This window comes from Siniperca chuatsi, linkage group LG23 (genome assembly GCF_020085105.1).
Source record: "Siniperca chuatsi isolate FFG_IHB_CAS linkage group LG23, ASM2008510v1, whole genome shotgun sequence".
NCBI classification, from domain to species: Eukaryota; Metazoa; Chordata; class Actinopteri; order Centrarchiformes; family Sinipercidae; genus Siniperca; species Siniperca chuatsi.
In genome coordinates, this window is record NC_058064.1 from 17,720,172 (window position 1) to 17,744,246 (window position 24,075).

Genomic DNA, 24,075 nt, shown 5'->3' on the forward strand with positions numbered 1-24,075 from the left:
AGTTAATCTTCCAGGTATAAAATCACTCTTCGCCTCTTCTGCATCACGCAACCCCATGGCAGCCCACAGAGCAAGCACACCAGAGAATTCCTCTAGCCGAGCCGGCCAACTTCCGGTTAAGCCCTCCACTAACTTGAATGGGGATAAAATCGTGCGACTCTTCTACGCTTTCCAAATGTTATTGGTGAAAGGAGTCATTTCACAAGGGGTTGTGACGCTCCAAAAAATTTATCCACCGTTTTATAGCCGCTTCTTTTACAATGTGAGTCTATGGTGAAAAGTAATTTGGGGCCAGTGTGCATCACATGACGGACCCGGAAGTTGTAATTCCACAAATTGGCTTCAAAGCCCAAAGCACTTCCTGGGGGCTTGGTTGCCCCCAGAGGCTAAATCATCGTCAGACGATAGCCGATGGGTTCCAAGATTGATAGCTTCTTAACTGCCAGGTAGCAAGCCAGCTGGCTTTCCGTGTGATGAGCTGCTTCTCCTACTTTATTTTCTTGTTTTTATCAGCTCAATGTGAAATTTGACTTGTGTGTGAAAATGGAGGAAGTCAAAAATGTTTGCTAATCTGATAGCTAGAAACATGCTAACATCAACATATAGGCCAATTTGGGAACCAATATGATGACAGCCTGCAGTAATGTCTGACCTCCCAGTCCTGGTGATGGTTCCCATGGTCTTATACATATTCTATTGGAATAACTCTTTAGATCAGGCCATTTGTAATGTTTTTGAATTATCTGCGTTATTTCCCAGGTTTGGTGTGCTCACAGGTCCTCTGTTCTATCTCTCCAAGGCAAAACAAATGTGCTACCTTAGTGGAACTGGAAAGAAATGTAATGAGTACAGACATGGTATTGCATGGTATGACAAAATCAGTTAACAATGAATGTGTGACTTATTGTTTTATCTGTTTGTTGCTGTTATATTGTAAACAATCATTAAACACGGAAATCAAAATTTTAAATCAGTGTTCACATACTCACACTATACATTCACATTCAGTAACATGATAAATGGATCACCAAAAAACCTCAACCTGTCTTGTGGCTGCATTGCATTCTGGACTTTCTTGGGCTAATGAGGATGTTAAATTTGGCCTCTCTGCTCTGCCTCTCCACTGATGAGCTTTCATTTTGCTTGTTGATTTTGGAATGACACCAAAGCCTGATGATTACTGTAAATGCTTCAAATCACCAAATCATGTTTTGCTATTAAACTCTATTGTAGTTGCTGGATTTATATGAATGTTGAATTTGAATGAATTTCTCCTGGTAAAAAAGTTTTTAAAAAAAAACACCAAACAACTAAATTGATCCAGAAAAGCTGTTTTTTAAACAATGTCGAGATGCTTCAAGGTGGAGTTTTCTTTTACAATACACTGTTGTGGTAATGGGACATTCAGAAATAGATAAACTGCAACATCACTGTCTCCCTAGCAATACAAATACTATGGCAAATTTCAACGCAGTGGTAGGCTGTTCAAATACTATTCTGGGGCGACAGGAAGGGTAAGGAGGATTGGTATATAAGACATGACACAACAGTATTAAAATCTGTCCTAAAAACATGTTGGCTTGTCCCTTGTTAACACTGGAAAACATTCTCCCATCCATAGTGGACCTTCCATATTTTCTCAGGACTTCAGTGTAGATTACCTTCACAGAACTCTCTGGAGTACAGTAAATATATGATATGTGAACACACAGTATAGGCATACTAAGGCTCAGTCATTTAGAGCACATTCAAAATGAAAACAGACATTTTACAAACTTTATGGAGAAATACTCCATGGAAAGACCCCGTCCCCTCAAATTAGTTCTTTTCTCGATGGTTACTGTTGTCACATTCCTCTTATAAGAAGAAGATTTCTCTAAAGTTGAGACGTCTACATATCAGTATGATTTGTGACATCACAACTGGTAGCCAATAATGTTCCAATATGCAAATGACACAAGTGCAAAGTAAAACACAAAAAACTGACTTTTCAGTGAAGGCTGGTTCATCGAGGGGTTAAACTTTTGAAACTAAAGATGTATTGTTCAGTTCCAGCTTCCCTTTACATACTGAGAAACATCATGGAAAGAACTTGGTTGTATTTGTGTGAGTTTTGTTAAAAATGTAGAGCCTGTTTCCATGCCAACTATTTATCCTGGGACCAAACCGGAAACAGGAGTCAAGATTCAAGTACTTATTTTATTAAAAGCAGTCCCAAAGTAAAGCTTTCTCCATGAAACACATTTCCTTGGTAGTTTTTGATAGTGTTAGCGCTCATTGCTAATAGCTGTTATTAGCTAGCTGGTAAAATCAGACATTGTGTGTTGGTGGTGCCAGATGTGGATCTCTTGTAATTTAAGTGTAAAAACGTTTGGCCACATAAATTTTCTACCGGCTCAAAGTAGAATAATTCTTTAATAATCAGTTCTGAACGTGCACACACCCAGCATTGTTAGACTTAGCTGGGCTTGTGTGATCTGATCATATGATGATTCTATGCCATTCAAAGTGTATGAGAGTTGTTTGGCCAGTTCAGCAAAATGATGGTTGCAGTGTGCCGACATGCTTTCCGAATCATTTCTAAACATAAAAACATGATTAGAATCATCTGGACTTCTTTTAACTGATACAGTACATGTGTTTTGTGTGGCTGTGCTACATAAAATCTTTCAAATAGCGTAGCTGGACCAGTAGCGGTGGTGGGTGTGGCGCAAGGCCTGAGGTATCTCTATATTTGCATATTTAATGAGTCTGCAATTCTCAATAAAGGGGAGAAGGGTTAGACTTTTTTTTTTTGCCTTCTTCAGTACTTATTTGACACAATATCAGATAAACACTACTCATCACTACTCTGCTCATTTTTTACATGACTTAAAATGGGATCTTTAAAAAACAGAGTAAAAAATGGAACAATCAGACCATGTTAAGTCATGGCTGGGTACAAAAGGTTTTGCAAAGGTCAAAGGTTTGAGGAGTTTCTCTAGCAGCACTGCACATGGCAGGAGTCTGATTCTCCTCCAGACCTTGGTCACTCATTGGGGGCAAGCAGAGCGAATAGATAGATCGCTCTGCAGTGGAAAATCTGGGTTTTAGCCCCTCTGAGGATGCTGAAGTGTCACTGACGAAGACACTGAATCATCACAGACTCCGGGGACACTTTAAACTCGCGGGATCCACAGTCATAATAATTCTAATCAACTTCTAACTGTCAGGCTTCCTCAAGTGCGACCTTTGCGGCCTTTGGTACAAGTCCAGTGGGTTCAGTTGTACAAGGCCAGATCAGTCGGTCACAAAATGAACAACTGTACGCCCAAGTTCTCGGAAAACGGCACAAGAGCATGTGAGAGGGGCTGAAAGTCTGCGCGCCCTCTAGAAAGGCCAGTGCAAGTCCTCAAAGTCTCCCAGTTGACCCATGTTTACATCCGTCTCCAGCAAGCTCATGATGACCGCCATGGCTGCCTCATCGCTGCTGAAGCTGCTCAGGCTTGGCACCACCATGCTGTCCAAGTCCAGCTGGGACGGCTCGCCTGGGTGAAAAAGAGCAAAGAAAACAAGACTTTAGGGAGAAAAAAAACTTAGAAACTCTGGTGTTGTGGAATATCACCTATCTGCAACAACCAATGCCTTCTATTATTTGGTGATTCATTGTTTTAGATTAACCCATTTCCCCTCATACTAACTTGTTCACTTCTACTGTAGTTGCTACAAAAACTGCAGACCTCATGTCTCGGGAGCCCAGGTCTGTGAGAGTAGGGTCCCCTGAAATCAGGTGCATCACTCTCTTTTCTGTCACAAAATTATAAAAGCAAATAGGTTTACTTTGACGGTTAATTTAACTCCTTTTCACTCAAGATGAGAAGGTAACAGTACAGTAACTTCTGTTAAAAAAATACGCTAATAGTGAAATAAAATCCAATCTGCAAGAAATCCACACACAAAGAAGAATGTTTAAGTCCTACTGGGCAAATATAACTTTATCCGTGTGTAGCTAACGTTAGCATTTTTACATTAGCGAAATGTGAAGAAAGTACAGGAGGATTCCACTGAATGCTAACATTAAACATTAGCCGGCTGCTATTACTTGTTGTATAGGTTGATATTGTATTTGTCTCCAAAGTTAATGTACCGTTACCTTCGCATCCTAAGCAGAAAGTAGTTAAAAAATATTATAATATAAGTTTTGAAGGCACACATAATTCACTGAAATAAAGCACTGACATTGAGAACACACAGGAGGATGCTTTTATAGTCCTGGAGTAAGATGAATGTTAGCTTCTCCAACAGGCTAACATCACCTGCACTTTACCTAGCATGAGCCAGGTTGTATTTATTTAGCTCACTTAGGTGAGTATCTCTTTCCCACCGAACACTCTACAAGAAATGTTTTCAGTTTTATTCCACAGGATATATTATATTAGAATCTGTTTCACATGTTTTTATAGTCCTGGCCTAACATAAATGTATAGCTTCTCCAACAAGCTAACATCACCTGCACTTTACCTCAGGTCGTATTTATTTAGCTAATTTGGATGAGTATTTCTATCACACCTAACACACTCCAAGAAAGGACACTTGGCTAGGTATCGTTTCCTGACAAACAACATTAAATTAACGCTACTTAAATCCTAAGCAGGAAAACTTAAAGTTAAATAAAGTTCTTGGGGGGGGGGGGTATTTGACTATATGTGATGCAGTAAGTACTGTTGTACCTAAAGATTGATACTTTTTTTAATAAAACTTTTATTTGCATCACAGCAGATGATTACTACATAGAAGATTGGGAAATTATTGAGTAAAGACAGTGCTTTCTGAGCGTCTTTGGTTTTTTAAGTTTCTGTGGTGTTTGCAAATATGATATGAGTGCTTTTATATTTTGCATAAAAACAGTAAAAATTTTGCTTTGCAAAAATTATGAAGGGTTTAGGTATCATTGTTTACATTTTCTCGAACATAGACCTGCATTTGTACAAATCTTGGAGTTTACTGCTCTGATCTTTTGGATCTTCACCTAATTGGATCACCTGATGATTAAGAGCCTGCAGCTGTGAAATCGTGGGTGGGTCAACAATATAAAGACTGCTTGAGTTCTTTGCCAATGTAAAACATCAAAAGCATTTTTGAAGCCTTTGGACCGGTTTTGTGAGCGCGGCCCACTCCTCCTCCTCCTTCTTCTTCTTCTTCTTTGGAGAGATGTAGAGAAAAACTGTTAATACTTTAGACTGGATTTATGATTATCCTGCTCACAGTACCTGTACATTCAGAAGTTGCACTGGTAGCCCCCGCTGCTGTCCCTGAGTCAGACTGGGACTGTGATGAACTGCCTGCAGCCTCCTCTCTGCTGGACTCCTGGAACAAGTCCTGTTACGTTAAAACACTGCACAGGGCCTCATGTTTCACCTTTATCCACTGAAGTGTGTAATTAAACTCAGGAAAACAAGATGTAGTAGTAGCCGCTGTCTTAATGTACGCATTTTTCTGCATATATCAAGTTTTAGTACGTCTTACATTTGAATAAGACTTGCAAGCTTATAGAGACACTATAAGGACACGTGAGCACGCTGTGGTGGAAATACAACTTAATTCCTTCTGAGCCATATGTCTATTTCCACTCAGCTGCTCTCAGCGCAACGCCCCAGTGTATCAGCTCATTGAACTTTACTTTGAACTGGCAATACTACTGCTCAATAGGCATGCATGGTTATGTAATTAGTGTGATCTCTCCAGAAGAAAGCAGTAATGTAATCTGCAGGATGCTGTCGGTTTCATTCGTGCACAGTTACTGTGCTCTGTGCTGTACTGCAGCCCAGAGGGTTTCACTGAGGAAGCGGAGACGTCTCCGGAGGCGGAATTACAGATGTGCAGTTGACTCTACGTCATAAAGCTAATGTGCTGTATTTGTATGAGTCAAAAAAAAAGCAACGAACAAGAAGGCGTCTGTGGTTCTGTCACAGAAAGAGCAGACAGCACTGAACCACAGAGCTCCATCAGGAATGCAGAGCAACGCAAGCTGGAAAGCTTTTTGCGTTTTTGCACAGGGTCCTCTGGTCTTTGCACAAAACAAATTAATGCTGAAACAGGTTTTGGTAGAAGGCCTGCTGCTATAAGTGTGGAGCAATAATTGATTACCTTTGAGGGGCTCGGTAGAATTAAACCTCCTTATGCCATTGACAGTATCAAGGTAAGTTCAAAAAATAAAAATAAAAACAAGGTGAAGTATAAACTGAAAAACTAAATATTTGTACTCAGTTTATACCTTGATCAGAAGGCCAACAAGCACAATGATTATGGCTTGACTTCATAAATGATAACAAAATGAGTGTAATTTGCCTCCAAATAAATGTGCAGCAATGATGAAGATCACTCACACTCCTGCTGGTTTGTGGGGAAACAAGGGGACATTTCTCCTGGGCCAGGCCAAACGGACTGGAAGCCCCGCTTGATGGAGAGGAGTTCATCCTGCTGAAAAACAGGCAGAAACACAGCAGGGGATAAAATTATTTTTGATAAATTTGAATGTATTATAAATATTCTTCTAGGCTTATTATAGAGGTTTATATACATACAGTTTATACCTTATTATATCCTATTCCTGTTTGATGTACCCTACCCCTACATGCCACTGCATTTACTCATGTCCATGCCAACGTTTAACCCACTTCTCCATGTTTCTCCATCCAAAACAAATAGTGAGGGAATACAGCTGTTTCTGTTTAGTTCGACTATTTTCTACATATACACACACAATGCACCTGTAGGAGTCGATGAGCTCATTTGCGATTTGGGTCCCTATGCTGCCTGCGTAGATCATTGTGCCCACACCACTGGAAAGGCCGGGAATTATGGGTATTTGCTTTGCAGCTTCTGTGGAAGAAGAAGACAGTAAAATCAACCTTTACATTAAAATAAAATCACACACAAGAGATGATGGCATTTATGAATATACAGGGTGAATGTCTTACCCTGAAGTGCTTTTGAGCTGCCTGCCTCCTCATCTTTTGCGTGAGCAACAGGCCCCCTGCTGGTGAAAAGGGGTATTTATGCTGCCATAACCATGGATAAACTGTATTTTAAAGCTGTGTTATGGCAACATGGTCAGAAGCACAATGTGAGTGTGAAATCAATACAAAAGCAAAGGTTTTCAGGATCAGTGTCAAGTATCAGGATTGCTCTTAAGAACTGAAAAACATGAATGGATGAGTTTGTAACACCTCCTTCCCCTGATAATGACATTCTAGGTGTTGTGAGACAGGTAACACTTCATAAATGAATCCATACTTACGAGATAACCCTGTTTAAAGACACGATAAACTCAACTTCCTTGGTCCATGGATTTGTGAAACTAAACCACTGACTTTGGAGTGAAACATAGGAGCCGTATTTAGTTTTGAACTTGTAGCACGGCGTCTCAATCTTCTCTTTGCTTCGAAGAGCTGCCAAGAGATCGGACACGTGTGTCATCACAAAGCACAGAAGAAAATTACGAAAAAAAATGTCGCCACAAGCCCCCTGGCCAGTACTTCAAAAATACAGATGAGGGGTTGCCAATCATTCGAAAAGTCACATTCTTGAACTTCTACACAACAAAACATTTTCCAAGCGTAAGTGCTGCATTTTCCAAACATCTTGTTCTGGGGTGCAGTTATCTCAACTAAGTTGTAAATCTAATCAGATATAGGACTCAAGTTGCCAGCTGCGTTGCTTTGCTCCATCACCTTGCCTGTGTTTCTCTGCGAGGTGCTGCAGGTCGTCCTGGTGGAAGTACTCATAACACGACATGCCCAGAACTTCCTGAGGCAAATAACCGATAACTGTCGTGGCTCTGGGAACAAGAGAGGATAAAGAGGGAGTCTGGTTATTCTGGCTTTCTCTGTCTCTTTCGCTGTCTCTCAGAATTGTGCCTGTTAAAAAACAGTGATGAGCGAAAATGAAAGTGAATACTGCATAAATGAGACTCTCCACATGTAACATTCAGCATTCACTCATTTCACTCATATATTGATAAAATTGGATAAAATGATTCACTATACTTGTGGTATGAAATTACTTCCCAAAAAATGAGAAGAGATTTTCATGTGATGCCATCAAGATGCATAGCTCCTTCTGAGAAACAACGTAAAGAAAGAAAGGATTATCTCCACTGACAGTTTAACTGACAAAACCCATGCTGTAGGCTCAGAGGCCTGCTCACCACAACACGCCTCTGCCATTTCTTTCTCAGCGGAACCGTGTGTTCAGAACTAATCCATGACTGATGAGCGGGAGATAAATGGTAACGTGGAGATGGACGTAGTTCAAATCGGGAATCTCACCGTTGGTCTACAAAGGTGAACTTGCCGTCGATCGCACAGCGGGTGACAAACTCAGCGGGCTTGACGTTGATGTCTTTGGAAGGCTGGTGGGACACGTGAGGGAGGAGGCGGCACACCGTCACCAGGCAGGTCAGGTTTGAGGTTTCCTTCTCAGTGTCACCCTCTGGGTCCAGCTGGATGCTCGGCCAAGTCCGCATGTGTCCAGTGCAGTGGAGGGTACAGTATCTGTAAGTGTCTGTGGGCACAAAAACAAGTAGATTGCAAATAAAACATTATTTAAAAAGTTGTGACTATTGCCTGTAAAGCGCATATCGCTGCCTACAGTACAACTAACTTTTCAGCTGTTTCTATACATGCATTTACAGTCAACTCATGTGTAATCAAGACACTGTTCAAATCTGATTTCTTTGAGAAAATATTTCATGACCACCATGTAAGTAAGTTAACTAACTTGTGTGGCCATTTAGGGTTTTCTTATTGTAAACAAATCCCATGAAAAGACAAAAAGCAACAATGCGTTAGTCCACCTCTCAATACTTTTCATCTTCCCTACCTTGTGTGTGTTAATCAGCCCCAAGCCTATTCATTCCTACTGGAGATGGAAATCTTTATCACAAATATTTAGTTTAATTTCATTTTAAAGGCTAAATCATTTCCACAAACAGCTGGGCACTGTAGTTTTTAGCAAACGTGACTCAAATAGGAGTAAATAGTGCATTTGTTGGGGACTATTTCCAGCTTTTTCGCAGATTAATACACATTTGGTTCTTATAGATCAGTGGTTCCCAACAGTTTTTGTCTGACGTACCCACACAGCCCGATCAAATGAGCTCATGTACCCCCATCATCGGCACCACCCATCATGTGCTCACGTAAACTGATTTTAAACTGGATGTTACTTAACACTATTGATTATATAAAAGTAGATATTGTTAGGATCACTAAGTCTTGTTTTTTATATAAGACTAATGGAAATTAGTATGTTATGGCTTGGTTTCTTCTTTTTGTAAGTTTGGTCAAGTTTGCATTTGTGCTACTACGACTTTGAGTGGCAGAAGCTGTGAGTCAAAACTATTTTTGTCACTTTTTTTTCAACCTCTCTGCTTGTGTGCTTACTAGTTTTCATTAACTCTAAATCGCAACACGTGATGATAAGGTGTTACAACTGACACAGGTTGGTGGGCCATGCAATTACCTATCTTAGTTGGTAGTTTATTGGTTATTTGTAATCTTATTTGTGTTTAAATATATATATATATATAAATACATTTCAAATCAATCAAATCAATGATGGATCATTGAGGAATAAGATATACCAGGCTTTGGCTACACAGGCAACATTTGTTAGTAGGATCAATTTATTCTTGGTTTTGATCTTTTCATGGGATTTGTTTAAAAAAGATGATCACCAGCTTTATTCTTTAAATCGATGTTTCACTCCAAAGTCGATATTTTTTATAATGACAATGTATCAAATGACAATGTGAAAACAATGTGACAATGTGAGAGGGGTCGCTCGTAGTGATGAAACTACAGAGAATTATCACCCAAATCTGCAGATCCCCCTCGGCTTTATGAAGCTTTATAGTGAGTTTCAGCTCATTGTTTAGCTGTCCGGTTCGTAAACTTACTGTTTTGGTTCACTCTCACTGCTCTCATAAGTCGCTTTTCAGAGAAAATGCTCTAAAAACCCACTTTACACTACCTGCTCAGCACCAAATGGCAGACAGACAAAGTCAGAGAGTAGCTGGTGAACATAGTGGAGCATTTAGCAGCTAAAGAACCAGATATCCAGATAACCTGCTATCCCTCAGGAGCTGGTGGAGACCAAAAACAGAATTAAAGGAGAGTGAATATTGGACTTATATCCCTCGTCCATAAACACAACTCCAAATAACTGGTTTAAGCATTTTTAATATTTACTTTAGACATAATGAAAATGTAGTCATAATAATTAGGTTCTGGCTAAATGTCTGTATTGCACTGCTCTATATGACCAAAATGTATGAATTTACTATCATGTCTTTACTATCTGCCTTGCAGAAAGAATATTACATGCTTACATTCATCAGGTGGCCTGAAACCTGACTCCAAATGAATGATAATGTTTCTCCGTAACTGCTGGACATCTCAATAAACAGCTTAAAAGGCGATGTATGTGAATGCTGTGTTTACAGCTTGTTTCTGCTGCCCCTAAGTGGCCACAAAAATCAATTAGCGCAGGTTTAATTTTAAACTATTAATTAAATAACGACCCTTTAAACTAGATTACCTTTATGGGATTCGCAAATACATGACTTTGTGTACTTTTTAATTTAATAAAGTAATTAAAATGTGATTATTGTTACAGTGTATGAGAGGAAAAAGTCACTAAAAGCGAATATTATGAGACGTAGAAAGTAAATCCCTTCCTTATATATTGCAGTGCAATTGTGGTGACTGGCCATTGAGTGGCGCCACACTCTTTCTGTTTCACTACAATTAGGTTTCCAGTGAGTGGGGTGTGGAACATCTTTGTGGTTATACAATGCTGTAACACTGACCTATTTCCTGTGCAGGACTCATTCATTTTTTTTAAAATTGTGGCATCTATTTGGGAAAAAGTCTCGATCAAACGCTGGATTCTTTCCACCAAAAAAATCATGTTAAGGAAAAGACAAATTTGTGTGTCTTTTAGAAACAGACAAATGTTTGTGTATGTCATCACATCTTTGTTTCTATACAACATTTAAATAACTTTTGATGTGAAGTGGAAATATCAGTACTTAGTTATTACCTTAAATCAATTAAAGCAGCTACAGAGATAAGAAAGTAGTTTTTGTTCATTCTTTTCATGGAAATTCACACCTTGCCATAGAAATAAAGGTTTACGTTTACCTACTTGCACTCAACCTCAGCAAACTTTTGCCTCATCCACCTCTCCACCAGATCAGATCATTTCTTTATTTCCTCTTAGGCAGGCTAGGCAGAGCACACATTTTCCACTGTATTTGTTTGTTTTTCACTGGCTGCCTGAACACTGACCTCATTGCCTAGAAACACATTTAAATATCTTGATACTCTTTTTGTACACATCCTCAGTCCTCCTCCTCCTCCTCCTCCTCCTCCTCCTCATCTGTTTGGGCTAAAGATTCCTGCAGCTCCAGGACTGAACATGACTGTATATACAGAGCGGAATAGTTCCAATCTTTTCAAGAAATAACTCAGTCAGGCAGTTCCTCTCAGCTGAAAAACCTCAAGCGAGCTCAAGCGAGCGAGGTAACAGAAATAAAATGATCCAAAATAGCACTGATCCATGGGAGCTGCAGATTTGAGAGGGTCAGTGTGTTTCTCTGTGTTTATTTGTATGATGTGTATCTAGATTCTGTCATGCTCTGTTGTAGGTGAAACCTTGTCTCTTGGAGATCCCATTAGTGTAACACTTTGGTCAAAAAGGCTTTGAAGATAACAGACCTGCCTCCAGCAGTATTTTAGAAAACATTTCGGAGATTAAATCATATCCTCCCTAGCCTAAAGTAGCAGATGAGTGGGTTTACTGCATAGAGCCCATTCAGTAGTGTCAGTGAAGAGATTGTGAAAGCAAAATAAGCAAATAAATCTGGAGTCAGACAAACAAAAAAAATACAATGAATCCGTATTTCCTGCAGAATTGTGTTCTTTAGAGAATAGAATGGCCTCTGAAATACAACACAGGAGAATAAAACTCAGTGAGCTTCAGCAGCACATCATCCCATCCATCTGGTCTTTCAAACTGAGAATCATTTGGAAGTACTTACTTGAAAACAAGACACCACATGGAGCAACAGAACCAGATCAGTGCAAGGGAAGTCAAGGTTTGGTCTCTATCTGTGCATATTTATCTAAAATAAAGCATTATTTTATAATTAAGTGGATCAATAAGATTATTACGAGTCCTACAACTTCATAGAGTAGCATTGCATTAGCTCAGACTGAACACACAGAATTGCGCTTGTATTAGCTGATTAGCATCCGCTGTTTCATTCATGCTTCACAATCACTGGCTTATTCGCCTGTTGTGTGGCTATCAGCTGTCTAGTCTCGACCAATCATATTCATGCAGGTGTAAATGGTTAACTCCTTGACGTACGTGTCTCTAACTGAACTGAGTTGGATGTTGAGCTAAAACCAACATTTCCCCCTATGATGTTGTCGCTGTGACATCATAAAATGGGCAGGTGCAGCTGTTGAGAAGGCGCTGGGCAACCCTCGTAGCCTGAACTCCAGTCTGAACCCACCTTTCTTTTTGGAAATACTGGGCAGCGAGTGCTTGTCCTCGTGCTTCCCTGTCACCCGACTGTGCTTCATGCGGCAGAAGAAGGATCTCCGGGCTCCGGTGGACAAGTGGGACAGCCTGACGGGGGCATCCGCCTGGACTTGAACCCCAGCTGCACACAGAAAGACAGTGTTTGTGGTGATGACATATAGTGCTAATTGTCAGTTTGCTTGATTTTAATTTCAGCTAGCTCCAATGGTCATCAGTTGACTCTTCCACACTGGGTTACACTGTCAATTTCAGTTGTTTCTCAAACCTGACATGGCAACGGACTTACTTGCAGCATCAATGAGGCGTTGGCGAGGGTACAACTCCGAAGACGCCAGCTGTTCCTTCACCTTGCTGATGTCTTTGGGATGGATGAAATCGAACAAGCTTTGCCCACTCAGCTCCAGCTGTGAACCCAAATGGCATACATCCATTTATTCAAGATTTACTATCTGTTTTACTTAATTGTCTTTGTTCATGTTGTACTATAAGACTCAAAAACACACTATTGTGCATTTCCAACTAATCTGCTACCAGTTGCTTACTTATTGTCTTGTTTGTTCAGTTGTGTAAACTGATCATCATACAGTTCAATGCATCAAAACTTAATTTAAAAGATGTTAATGTATCTGGACTGTAAGTGAGATCTTTGAAAAGAACCAAAAAGAGAATTGCTGCAGCATGTCATGGTTTACTGGTACTGGCCCCCACATAACACATGCTGCCCTACAGACATGGAGTCAAATTTCTTCAGAAGCGTTTCTCTTGCATCCCTCCTAATCTCCGTTCCTCTCTGCTTGCCTACAGTCCGTCTCAAAGCTGGAAAATGTGGTCACGAATGTAGAGCAGGTGTGGTGCCAAACGCTATAAACTGACTTTCAACAAATGTATAAGAGCTCACATTGTTAGTCTGCCCTGCAGAAAGTCAAAAAAAACAGAGCTGACCTTGATTATTAAGTTTGACATGCAGTATTATCAGGACTTCGTCAGAGCTTCAATAAAATGTTTTATGTGTTTTGTTTTCTCATACAAATCTGCAGACCCACACGATCTCGTGTCCACAAAGACAATTTATGTGAAGACTGAGTCGTAAAGATCTGATTCCTCAACCACAAAAGAATTATGTGGAAACAGCACGTGCTGAGAGCAGATGAAGTGGAGACTTTTTAGTAAAAGGTTTTTAGACGACTGAAAAATATAACTGAATACATCAATAAATAATACTGTTAGTTAAATGATCAAAATTGACAAAAGAATTATAAAGTGTTGTACTTTCCCCTTAACCACCAATAAAAGTAAAATGCTTTTACTTCTTTCATTTAGCACCAATTATTAACTGATTTTTTTGGCCACGTGGGAGCAGCAGGAACAAGCTGCAAACACATCACTGACATTCTCAGCAGGATGGCCTTCAACTTACGGCTAACTAACTGACAGCTTTTTAATAAACAGAGCTGATGACAACAGCAAAAATTAGTGTGTGATGTAGAAGTGCAACACACCCGGCTAAAGTTAAGGATTTTGGAGACGGACTCGGAGATGAACAGGATTTTCGCCCGGTCACAACTTACAATTAACAGGAAACCATCTGCAGCCTGGAAGACAGATAGATAAATAGACATGTTAATACACAGATAGGTAGATGTATAATCAAATAGGACTGGTTGGGGTCGTACGTGAGCACCTACCCTGAGCAGAAGGTGCCTGAGGTCATCATGAGGCAGGATGGAAGGCTTGTAGGTGTCTGTAAAGGCGCTGCCTGTCCCAGCTGAAAACACACAAGCTTTCAGCTGGAACACAATAGACGCTACTGACATTTGAAATTACCAGGTGGGTTAAGAGTTACCTTTGAGGGCCTTCAGGTGTTGCACAGCCTTCCGCAGCACAGTGAGTTTGTCAAGTTTTCGAGCCATGGGCTGACAGGCAGGGATCATGGCAGACAGCTCGTCAATAAGGTTGTTCATTTTATCCCTCCGCCGCTTCTCAATCTGGCTGTGAGGCTCCCTGTAGTCATTACCACAGAACGTTTTACTTTTCTACCTACTGTATCTATTTTGGGGGTAAATAATTACCTGAAGTTCACAACGCAATTATTAAATTATTAATTAATACAATTGTGTAATTTGTCATTGTGGTTTTAAAATACCTGGTCACATTACACACTAAAGGAGACCAATCAGCCACAAAGGCTTTTCAAGACACAGATGGCACAGAAATTTGATGCAAAAATAGAATTACCTGAAGCATTTCATTTTGACTTGCTGATCCTCTCCTTCAGATCTACAAATAAACGGATCAGAACATCTAATTCTTTGCCAGTATTCTCTGATAAGACAGTGTGTGAACAAAGCCAAGAAGTCAGTGTACCTGCAGAGGTCATCATCCATTTGGAAGTCGAGGCTTTGCCTGTAAGATCGAATGGACATTATTTAATATATAATAAGAAGAATGTATGCATTGTACAGTACAGGAAACATATTTACTCTAGAGAACAAAAAGTAAAATTAGTTATTTTTCTTCACAAACAACATAGCACTCCTCTTACTGTACATGGGTGTCTGACCGCTCCTCCACATCTCCCTTTCGTTTCCTTGGCATCTCGACAGCTGGCAGCGAGGAGCCTGCTTGGATTGGGCCCTCTGCCTCTGCAGCGGGGTCTGATACATGAAAACAACCATCACAGTGATGTGAGAGAGTGCAACTACATACGCCAACCTTGAGATCTCTGTAGGGCTGGCTTGTCAGGTGCTCTTTTAATAATTGACCATGAATTAATGAATAAGACTGGCTCTGCCTCTAGAGTTTGTTGGGTTTGTTGCACATATCAAGCAGAGAATAAAATCAAGAAGAGTGAAGCTGATAAGACTCTGGTTCTTATTAAGTAAGTGCCAATGCAAATTTAGAAAAACAGATGAGTTTAATTTTGATTGGTTGACCTTCAGTGTTTACAGTACTTACAGAAAATAAATATTCATATAAATCAGCAAGGCCACACCTGGATTGGATAACAGAATGCTAACATGGCAAACTGTGTGACATCACCACAATCAATGCACCTTCAGGCTATGTAAGATATATTGGGCTAATTACTGGCAACGCGAAAAGGCTGCACCTGCACCTGTGTGCAAAAACTGAGAAACATTTCACTCTCATCTTTAAACCGCTGTAAATAATCTAGCAAAAAGAGATCTATGTTCTTATCTGTTATTACAGCAAACTGTTGCACCCTGATTGTTTGAAATATTCATTAAAATGTATAACTAATCATAGTACTGTTGCACCCAATTCGTCTGATGTTTGTATTCATGGTATTGAAGCCTATTTGATTTATGTATTTATTTATGTATTGTCATAGCTACTTTAATAAACAGGAAAAAAAGTGAATTGTGAATAGTAAAAACTATTAAAAGCTGTTCTGTTGGACCGCGTGCCTTTAGGATCGAGTGCCTAAAACATAAAGAAATCCAAAGTCTATGGATGCAAATGAAGGCCATAATAATTAATTTATATTATTAAATACCACTGAATTGATAGCATTGAGATTTTTTACTTTGAAAATCATCTATTTGAATTCATGTGGTTTGAATTCTCTTCTCTGAAATTTCCAGAGGCTCATTTCAAGTTTTACATTTAGAAAAAAACTTTCAAAAGGATGAAAAGATTCCACCCAACCCTGATTATCCTCTGTAGCCTTAATGTTCATGTTTGAATTTGTCATATTGAGTTTTGATGTCTCAGCTTCACCAATTCAAACTTCTGGAAATTTCAAAGAGGGGAAGTCAAACCACATGAATTCAGATATATGCTTTTCAAAGTAAAATATTTCAATGCATTAAATTCAGTTGTATTTAAATTTTTCAGTCATTCTTTTCATTTTAGGCACTCTATGAAACTATACACCAGAACTGTTTTTAGTTGTTTTTACTATTTACAATTAACTTTTAATTTTCTATTTATTAAAGTAGCATTGACCATACTACTACTAATTATTATGGCCTTTCTTTGCTCCCATAAAAATCCTACAAAGCAGACATGTGCACAGATCGGTATTTGGCGATCATAAAGTAGTCAAAAGCCCGACTTTTCTGTGAGCAACAATCAGGATGATTCATAAATGTGTTTGCAGTTGTGGGTGGCAATTCTTTTTAAAAGGCTGATATCTCACTCAGGAATGTTCATCAAACTGTGGAAAAAGGCATATGCCATTTTAAAAGCTGACCCACACCTGCCAAAAACATTTCTGAGTGCAGGACTGCCAGACCTCTTTCGTCTATTTAGTCTCTCGCCAAACCAACAGCCCCTCCCCCCACCCGCACACACACACACACACACACACACACACTTAAAATGCCTTTGCTCAGTCCTGCTCTGTAGTCATCTGTTTCTAGGCGAACTCTCTCAGTGCACTGGCTGAAACTTGCCGTTGCATGGTGCCAAACCTCCAGCTATGCTCGGAGTTTGTCAGTTTAAAAGGCACGTGAGACCAAATGGGGTTTGGGCTTTCCTCTTACCTAACGCTTATATAATGCGGTACCAATGACCTACTTCCCTCTCAGGACTCCCATTCTTTAAATTGTGGCATCCATTTGGGGGGGGAAAGTGTTGATAAAAGTGAACAAAGCTTTTCAGCATGACTGTTGACCATGACTGACCCATTTTCTCCTGCTTTTCTCACTAAAGGAGGTAAAGTAATTGATAATAATGGCAAACTTTTCATAATTAACCCATATGTCTCTGCTAGTTTTACAGTATAAGCTGGGACACTTAAAAACACAGTATTTTTCAAGTTTAACAGATAATTCTAGTGTTAATCCTCAATGTTTGCACAGAATGAACATGAATAATGCTTCATGTAAAAATTCCTAAAAGGGAACCTAGAAATAAACCCTTTTCGCAGGTACCAAAGTCAAACCTCACAAACAGCAAGCTTTTACAATTCAATCAGCAGTAGACTGGACTTAAATGATATTGACATTATTTCCTTTAATCCCTCCGGAGGAGTTTAGTGGGTCATCACTGACGCAGAAGTGGAATGTGGGAGCGAACACTTGCCAGCTCTCCCTTCCACCCACCACAGCTCTCCACCGCTGATGCTGCACAACACGCCGCCTCCAACGTCACACAGTTTTTCCTGTTTCCTTATTGGTCAGGAAATGTTTCCTAGATACCTGCGTGAGCCCTGCCAGCTGACTGGCTAAAACGTGCCATCTAGGATGCTACAGCGCCTGCTGAGAGCACGTATAGACGGTCACATTCGTGACAAGAGCGCTGAGGAGAGGCCAAGCCTGCAGGGCAGCAGCTGCCACGGCGTATTACTGAGACGCAGACACACAGACCACCACCCATGGTGAAGATGCACAGGGATGTAACAAACTCAGTATGAGCAAGAGTACAAGAGCATGACCTACGTGTACTTTTTAATGGCTGTACATTTTCTAACAAATGTACATTTCTTCCCACTTGAATAACTTCAAGGTATTTGGTAGGGTAAAGTAGAGTATAGATGACCTAATTTGAATTATAGACATAATTTATAGCCAGGAAAAGTCCACTAGAATACCAGTGAATGCAATACTCTAATTTGACACAACACAAACCAGTACACAGCTAATTCAGCAATATAACCAAGCCAGATATTAGCACTACAACAAAAAGCAAGAACAGCAAAATGTGATGCTGAGCCACAACTGCCTAACAAACCACTGAAAGCATCTAAAGCATCTGCCATTCTCTAACTGGCTTTTGACACACTTTTAGTATATTACAACACTATTATAAAGAAAATACAGAGGATATTCATGCAGACAGCCCATTTCAGTCCTTTGCGCAAGCTCCAAATGTCTTGCTTAAACATTCCACAAAAGCAATGCAAGTGCTGCTATGTTTCCTCCGACAGTAATAACAGAAAAAACACACACTAACAGGCTGTGAAAGGTAAGCAGGGAATGTTAACAGCCCAAGATCTGGATACAAGCTGGGTTTAAGGTTTGACTACTTGTGTTTGATGTGAAAAAAATAACATTTACATTTTACAAACTGTATCCTCTTTATGTTAAGATATAAATAATACACTGAATGAAGTTTGGTTACAGTATATTTGAAATTAACTCCTATGAACAATTCTTAGACATCATAAATATATATGAATTCAAAGGTTTTACGTTTTTCATTTATGTCTCCTTTTAAACAAATAAAGTACATTTGTGAACTATCTGAACTCAAAAAGCTGTCCTCTGTTTAGGTTTAATAGTCGCATCAAGGTTATTAATGTAAACCTATGAAAAAACTGTCATAAATGGAAAGAAAAATAAAGAACTATCAGTCAGAAACATTTCTTAATTAATTTATACCTACCTAGTCCTTACTGATATTTAAGGGTATTTACTGCACATTGTTTTAGAGTTAACCAAAATGCTAGAATATAGAGTTGTGGTGAATGACTTCAATCACAGGGAGAAGCTCTAAGCATTCCACACATACATAATACTGAATCCCCAGGAGCATTTTGGCTGGTGTCTTTATTCGTTTTAACTCATGTATCACACTTTCCTACCCTGTAATTTGCTATGTTCAACAGCGAAGAAATTTAGCAGATTCTAACCTGAAGCTGTCACATATCTGTCCGACCAAACACGGCCATCTGAATGAGATGTATATTACATTCATTCAGTGTGTTTTAACCTTTCTGGTTGCGATACTAGCTAGTTTGATAGCATTGCTATCTGGATGCTTTTACAAACAGAAACATTGATTATGTTATTTAAGAGAGAAAATGAGCATATCATGTTTTTAATAACTGGATAATGAACATATTTTTAAACTGCTCACGAGTCTATCAAATACTGTATGTTCAACATTGCATTGCATTTTGAGCAATATCATATAACCTCTGCCTTTTCCCCCGGACATTTTGTCAGGAAAAACTGACTACAGTGGCTCTAACATTTTTTGTTTCCCTTTGTCGCAGTGTTGCAGAAATTGTTTATTAGTAATACTGTAATAAGGGCTGCAACTGACAGTTATTTTCATTACTGATTAATCTGTCGATAGTTTTGTTGATTAATCATTAGGTTTGTAAAATGGCAGAAAATAGTAAAAAATCACATTTAAGTCACATTTTAGAAGCTGTAATCAGTGATTTTGTATTTGTTTTTGCTTAAAAAATGACAAACAATTAATTCATAGTTGATTTTCTGTCAATCCACTGACCTATAGAGTTGTAGTGGGAGGAGCTATTATGGGCGCCCCTGGTTCCATTAATTTTTCCAGAGGACAATGCTACATGACTCACAGCTGGAGCTAGTCTACGGCTTGGATCAGCATGAAACTCTCCTGGTTAAATCATCAGTCCAAAATATTAACAACTGCGCTAGAAAATATCTGGTTCTTTGATAAAAAAATAAAGTAGAAGGTACAAGCTTGTGTTCGGAAACATTTCGGGCCAAGAAACATCCAATCACAGAGCTTAAGATTCCGCTATTAATATTATGCTGTTGAGAAAAGTGATTTTATGATGTGCAGCTTAAATCCGTTCATTTTTATTTTTGGGCTCAACGTTGAATTCAGCAACTACTGCGCCGCGTTTTCGTAACAGCTGCAACGACGAAGCTAGAATTTGCATCCGCTCTGATTTGTCCGTCCAGTAATCCATCCATGATACTGACAAGCCAACTACCTATCACCTTCTGACTCACCAAGGGTGGCCAATCAGATTCCAGCGGGGGCCACCCCTCTGTCCCAGCCCCTGTCACTGGATGCTGCTAGTACTACTACCAATACAAGGACCTCTGCCATTGCTAATAGTATTCCTAAATTTCTGCTACTAGCAGACTAGGGTGTCTCTTATGTAGGAGGGGTGGGACGTTTTACATGTCTGCGTCCAGGGGCCCATCGTCTCATAATCTGGCCATGGCTGCAGGCTATTTGGAGTTACAAATAGAGGTATCTATTGATATTATTTCATATTAGAATATTTGAAGTTGTTTTTTTTCGCATTAATTTATTACACTGAATAAACAAATATTGCCAAGAACCAGGGCTTTAAATGTGAGTCTTGGTACATGTTTTACTCATTTCAAAAATGTGCCCCCCTTCTTTAAAACTGTGCCCCAGTCTGGCCCCCTATTCAAGTTTCTAAACCTGCCCCTGTCTACTGAAAGTAATAGTAGTAGTCCTGAAGTAGTCTCATGATTTTTTCTTATGATAAAATAATGATTTTGTGTTCTTGAGATATTAAGCTTTGTCAGGTTGAGGTTTTTATTTCGTTATGATCCTCAAATATTTATGTTGTAATGTCAAGAATGTTGAATCCTAATTTATTGAACAGTTTTCTCATGATCAAAGTGTATGAGGTAGTTGTAGAAGTAGTAGTGGTAGGTGGTACTGGAAGTCGTAGCAGTTGTGGTAGCAGTAGGTTACAGTACTGTAGCAGCAGTATGAGTAGTAAATGCAGCTGCAGTCATAGTAGAAGCAGTACTAATAGTAGAAGTAGGTGTAGTAGTAGCATCAGCAGAAGTAGCAATAGTGATGCTGTGATTTTTTACAGTGTGAGCTGACCGACCTGAGACATTTATATAGTCAGTCGCATTATGCCGGAGCTCAGTGTCTCTGCTTGTTTCAAGGAACATAACCACCAACCATAAGTACTGTGGTTTTGGATGGATGCAGAGAAGGCAGGCAACCCTTAAATCCTACAGTTACAGTACATTATGTTTTAGGTTATTTCTGTTGACTGACCTACAATTCCTGCAACTCCTCACAAAAAGCACAATGCAAATTCTGTTACAAAGCACATGCAATTTGAATTGACTTTTTCAGGGAGGGAGCTGCATATACAGTCCACATAGGAAGAATATATGAATATGAATAAGGACTATGAAAGTTATAGGCAATAATAACAGAGGCAAAACCTCTTATGTCCAGAAACATACAGTTAGCCAGGCATTTTTGGAACAAGACTTAAAGTGTTTTGAAATCCTCCCCATGCCTGAGCACAAAAACTAAAAGAACAGCAGATGCTGTGTGTTAATGGTTCGTTTGCAGGATTTGACATGCAAAACATTCCATAAGCTCATACAACATGATGCAATGTTAAAGTTTAAACAACCAACAGCATTTGGATTAGATAGACCAGCTATAATAGTGATATATTACACATTTTACCTTTGATGCTAAGGGACATTTTACTAATAATGTTTTGATACTAATATTTAAATTCAACTTAGTACTTTTAATATATTGTTTTTCCATTACATTTTCTACTTTAACTTTAACACTAAGTTTGAACCTAATTGTGAAATACACTTTAATCATTTCATCACACTTTCAGGTTCTAAGCTTGTGAGACCTTCCAAAGAAAATCAAAGTAATACAGAACATACTTAGAACATACATAGTTTATATTATAATAGCCTAATAAAATATTCCTTTAGTATTTTTGTGGGTACTAGAGGTAATGATGAATTAATGGACCCTTATGCACTATATTTTAATAGGCTATCCGGTGAATATTTTAGTGGCTAATATTAATTAAATATTTCGAGGTTTTATAGTGTGTCCCTGGAACTAATTATTTTCATTCATTCTTACACCAATTGTTCCAATTGTATTAAACAGTCGTTTAGCATATTTTAACACTTATGGCACTGTGGAAATAAATTGTACTTGCTGGTATTTTTTAAAGCTACTTCGGTAGGCAATAGTTTGGATTTTGAGCTAATGATGTGGCGCAAGGTTTCGACTGCTGACATTACTGCAGTGCTTCCTGGTGTGGTTCAGAAGCGGCAGGGAGCGACTACCTCCCCCTGCTGCACAGTGAAGGCAGCGCTGCTCTACTGATCCACTGACCCAGTTGTGACCCAGTTTTGAAAGAAGCTGAACGAGAAAGATGCAGAATACACGGACACACCACGTGATTTCCTGTCAACTGCGGAGCGCTCTCGCCATTTTGTGTCTGCAGCTAGGTACTCTTGCAAACCTTGTGGAACCACGCTCCGCGAGGGCGGTTTGGTGAGGGTACAGGCAAATAAAAATACTATATAAAGCAGGTTAGGGAAAGATGGTCAAACGAACTACATGGTTAAGGTTAGCAGCATATTTAAAATATTGTTGTGAAGGTTAGGGGGAAATCGTCGTCATGGTTACAGTCACGTGGTTCCATGAGGTTTGTCAAAGTACCCCCCCCCCCGAAACAAATCTCCCCTCGCGCGCGTCGCCCGGCCGTTCACCGGTTGCCAATCGGTATTTTAGGTACAGTAACGTTAGGTTAGTAGGCAGGTGCGTGGCTGCTCCAGTCACCGGTTATACATTAGCTATTACTTGTTCCCTTCGGCCAGGGTGGTGTCGTTACAGTCGCTACTGACAGAAGAAGTAAGTGGTAGCGTTAGCTTGTATTGTCACCTCCTCTTAAATGTCACCATAAAGTTGAATTAACAAAAACCTAACAGTAAACCTTACTCTTTACAACCTGGGTCGCTGCCTACCGTAAAACGATAGCCTAATTTAGTCACGTGAAGGGACTAAAGACGTTCAGAAGTACTTTCTGGAAGTAGACCTATTACCTCTGCTTTGGGGATTTTTTTCCAGCCAAGGGATGGGAAAGAAGCAACAAAAATGTGGTCCCGCCAGTCACTGATGATAAAAAATACCGAGCTGAATTACACACAGTTAACAGTAATTGCTGTCGTCCCCGGGCGAACCGTCCCTGAGCACCTACCTGCTGGCCTGTCCGCCGTCCCATCAGAGCCACCGGCCGACATGCCTACAGACTGGAGCCGGTGTGCCCGATGAAGGCTACTGAGCGCCGCGGCGCATGTGGAGCCACCAGCTGTAGTAGTAATGTAGAGGAGAGGAGGGAGCTGCGGAAAGCTGGGGCGTTGTATAATTCACTGTATTTTTTTTCCTCACCCTCCTCCTCCTCCCGTATTTTTTTTTTTTTTCAAAGGAGGCGGAGTGGGGTGTCGGGGGGCAGAAACGTGAGGGACGCGTGAGAACAGAACACCCATGTCCTTTAGGAAACACGGAACAGAGGGACGAGTTCACACGTGTCTCCTCCTTCCTCGCCTTTTTGGTTCATTCATGTCCTTGTTTACTGGGGAGCGTAATCGGCGTTTTACCAGCTCAGCTGCAGTCCATTCATTGCAGCTCGTCTCACTCATGAATCAGCATCACTTTAATCTGAAAATAAAGCAAAAAAGCAAAATTCTCTCCGTGATACCATTTGCAGAATGGTATACTTAAAATCGTCATCTACTGCGAAAATGCAATTGTATTTTAGTGCGTTTTCATTCGATGTAATAAAACATATGCTATACAGATGCAAATGTTGGCTGCAGTGAAAATGTTCTACCCATTTTTATTTGCCGTCACAGAGCCTGTAAATCATGACTCGCATACGATGTTGATTGTCTAAAAGTGGATGGTCTAACAGGAAACGTGCAATGCGATTATGACTACGCTGATACAGTAATTTTGGATTCCTATCAA

At 39.7% G+C, this 24,075-nt stretch overlaps 1 protein-coding gene across 6 annotated transcripts; it reads right to left on the reverse strand.

Annotated features, from left to right (window-relative positions):
• Window positions 1–895: 895 nt before the first annotated feature.
• LOC122871563 (aryl hydrocarbon receptor nuclear translocator-like protein 2) lies at window positions 896–23,598 on the reverse strand. 6 transcript variants are annotated; one of them, XM_044186830.1, is made up of 18 exons: window positions 23,306–23,598; window positions 15,137–15,248; window positions 14,959–14,997; window positions 14,830–14,871; window positions 14,438–14,595; window positions 14,280–14,359; window positions 14,094–14,186; window positions 12,881–12,998; window positions 12,566–12,715; window positions 8,310–8,544; window positions 7,713–7,819; window positions 7,280–7,430; window positions 6,960–7,018; window positions 6,750–6,861; window positions 6,366–6,456; window positions 5,250–5,346; window positions 3,681–3,786; window positions 896–3,527 (listed from the first exon to the last, which is right to left on the reverse strand). In XM_044186830.1, the coding sequence occupies exons 1-18, from the start codon at window positions 23,346–23,348 to the stop codon at window positions 3,461–3,463; spliced, it is 1,860 nt and encodes a 619-aa protein (XP_044042765.1). In that variant the 5' UTR covers window positions 23,349–23,598; the 3' UTR covers window positions 896–3,460. The 6 variants fall into 6 exon arrangements, with proteins under 6 accessions (XP_044042765.1, XP_044042764.1, XP_044042763.1 ...); XM_044186829.1 differs by having other exon boundaries at window positions 6,366–6,459; window positions 6,960–7,015; window positions 23,306–23,592; XM_044186828.1 differs by having other exon boundaries at window positions 6,366–6,459; window positions 23,306–23,592.
• Window positions 23,599–24,075: the final 477 nt, after the last annotated feature.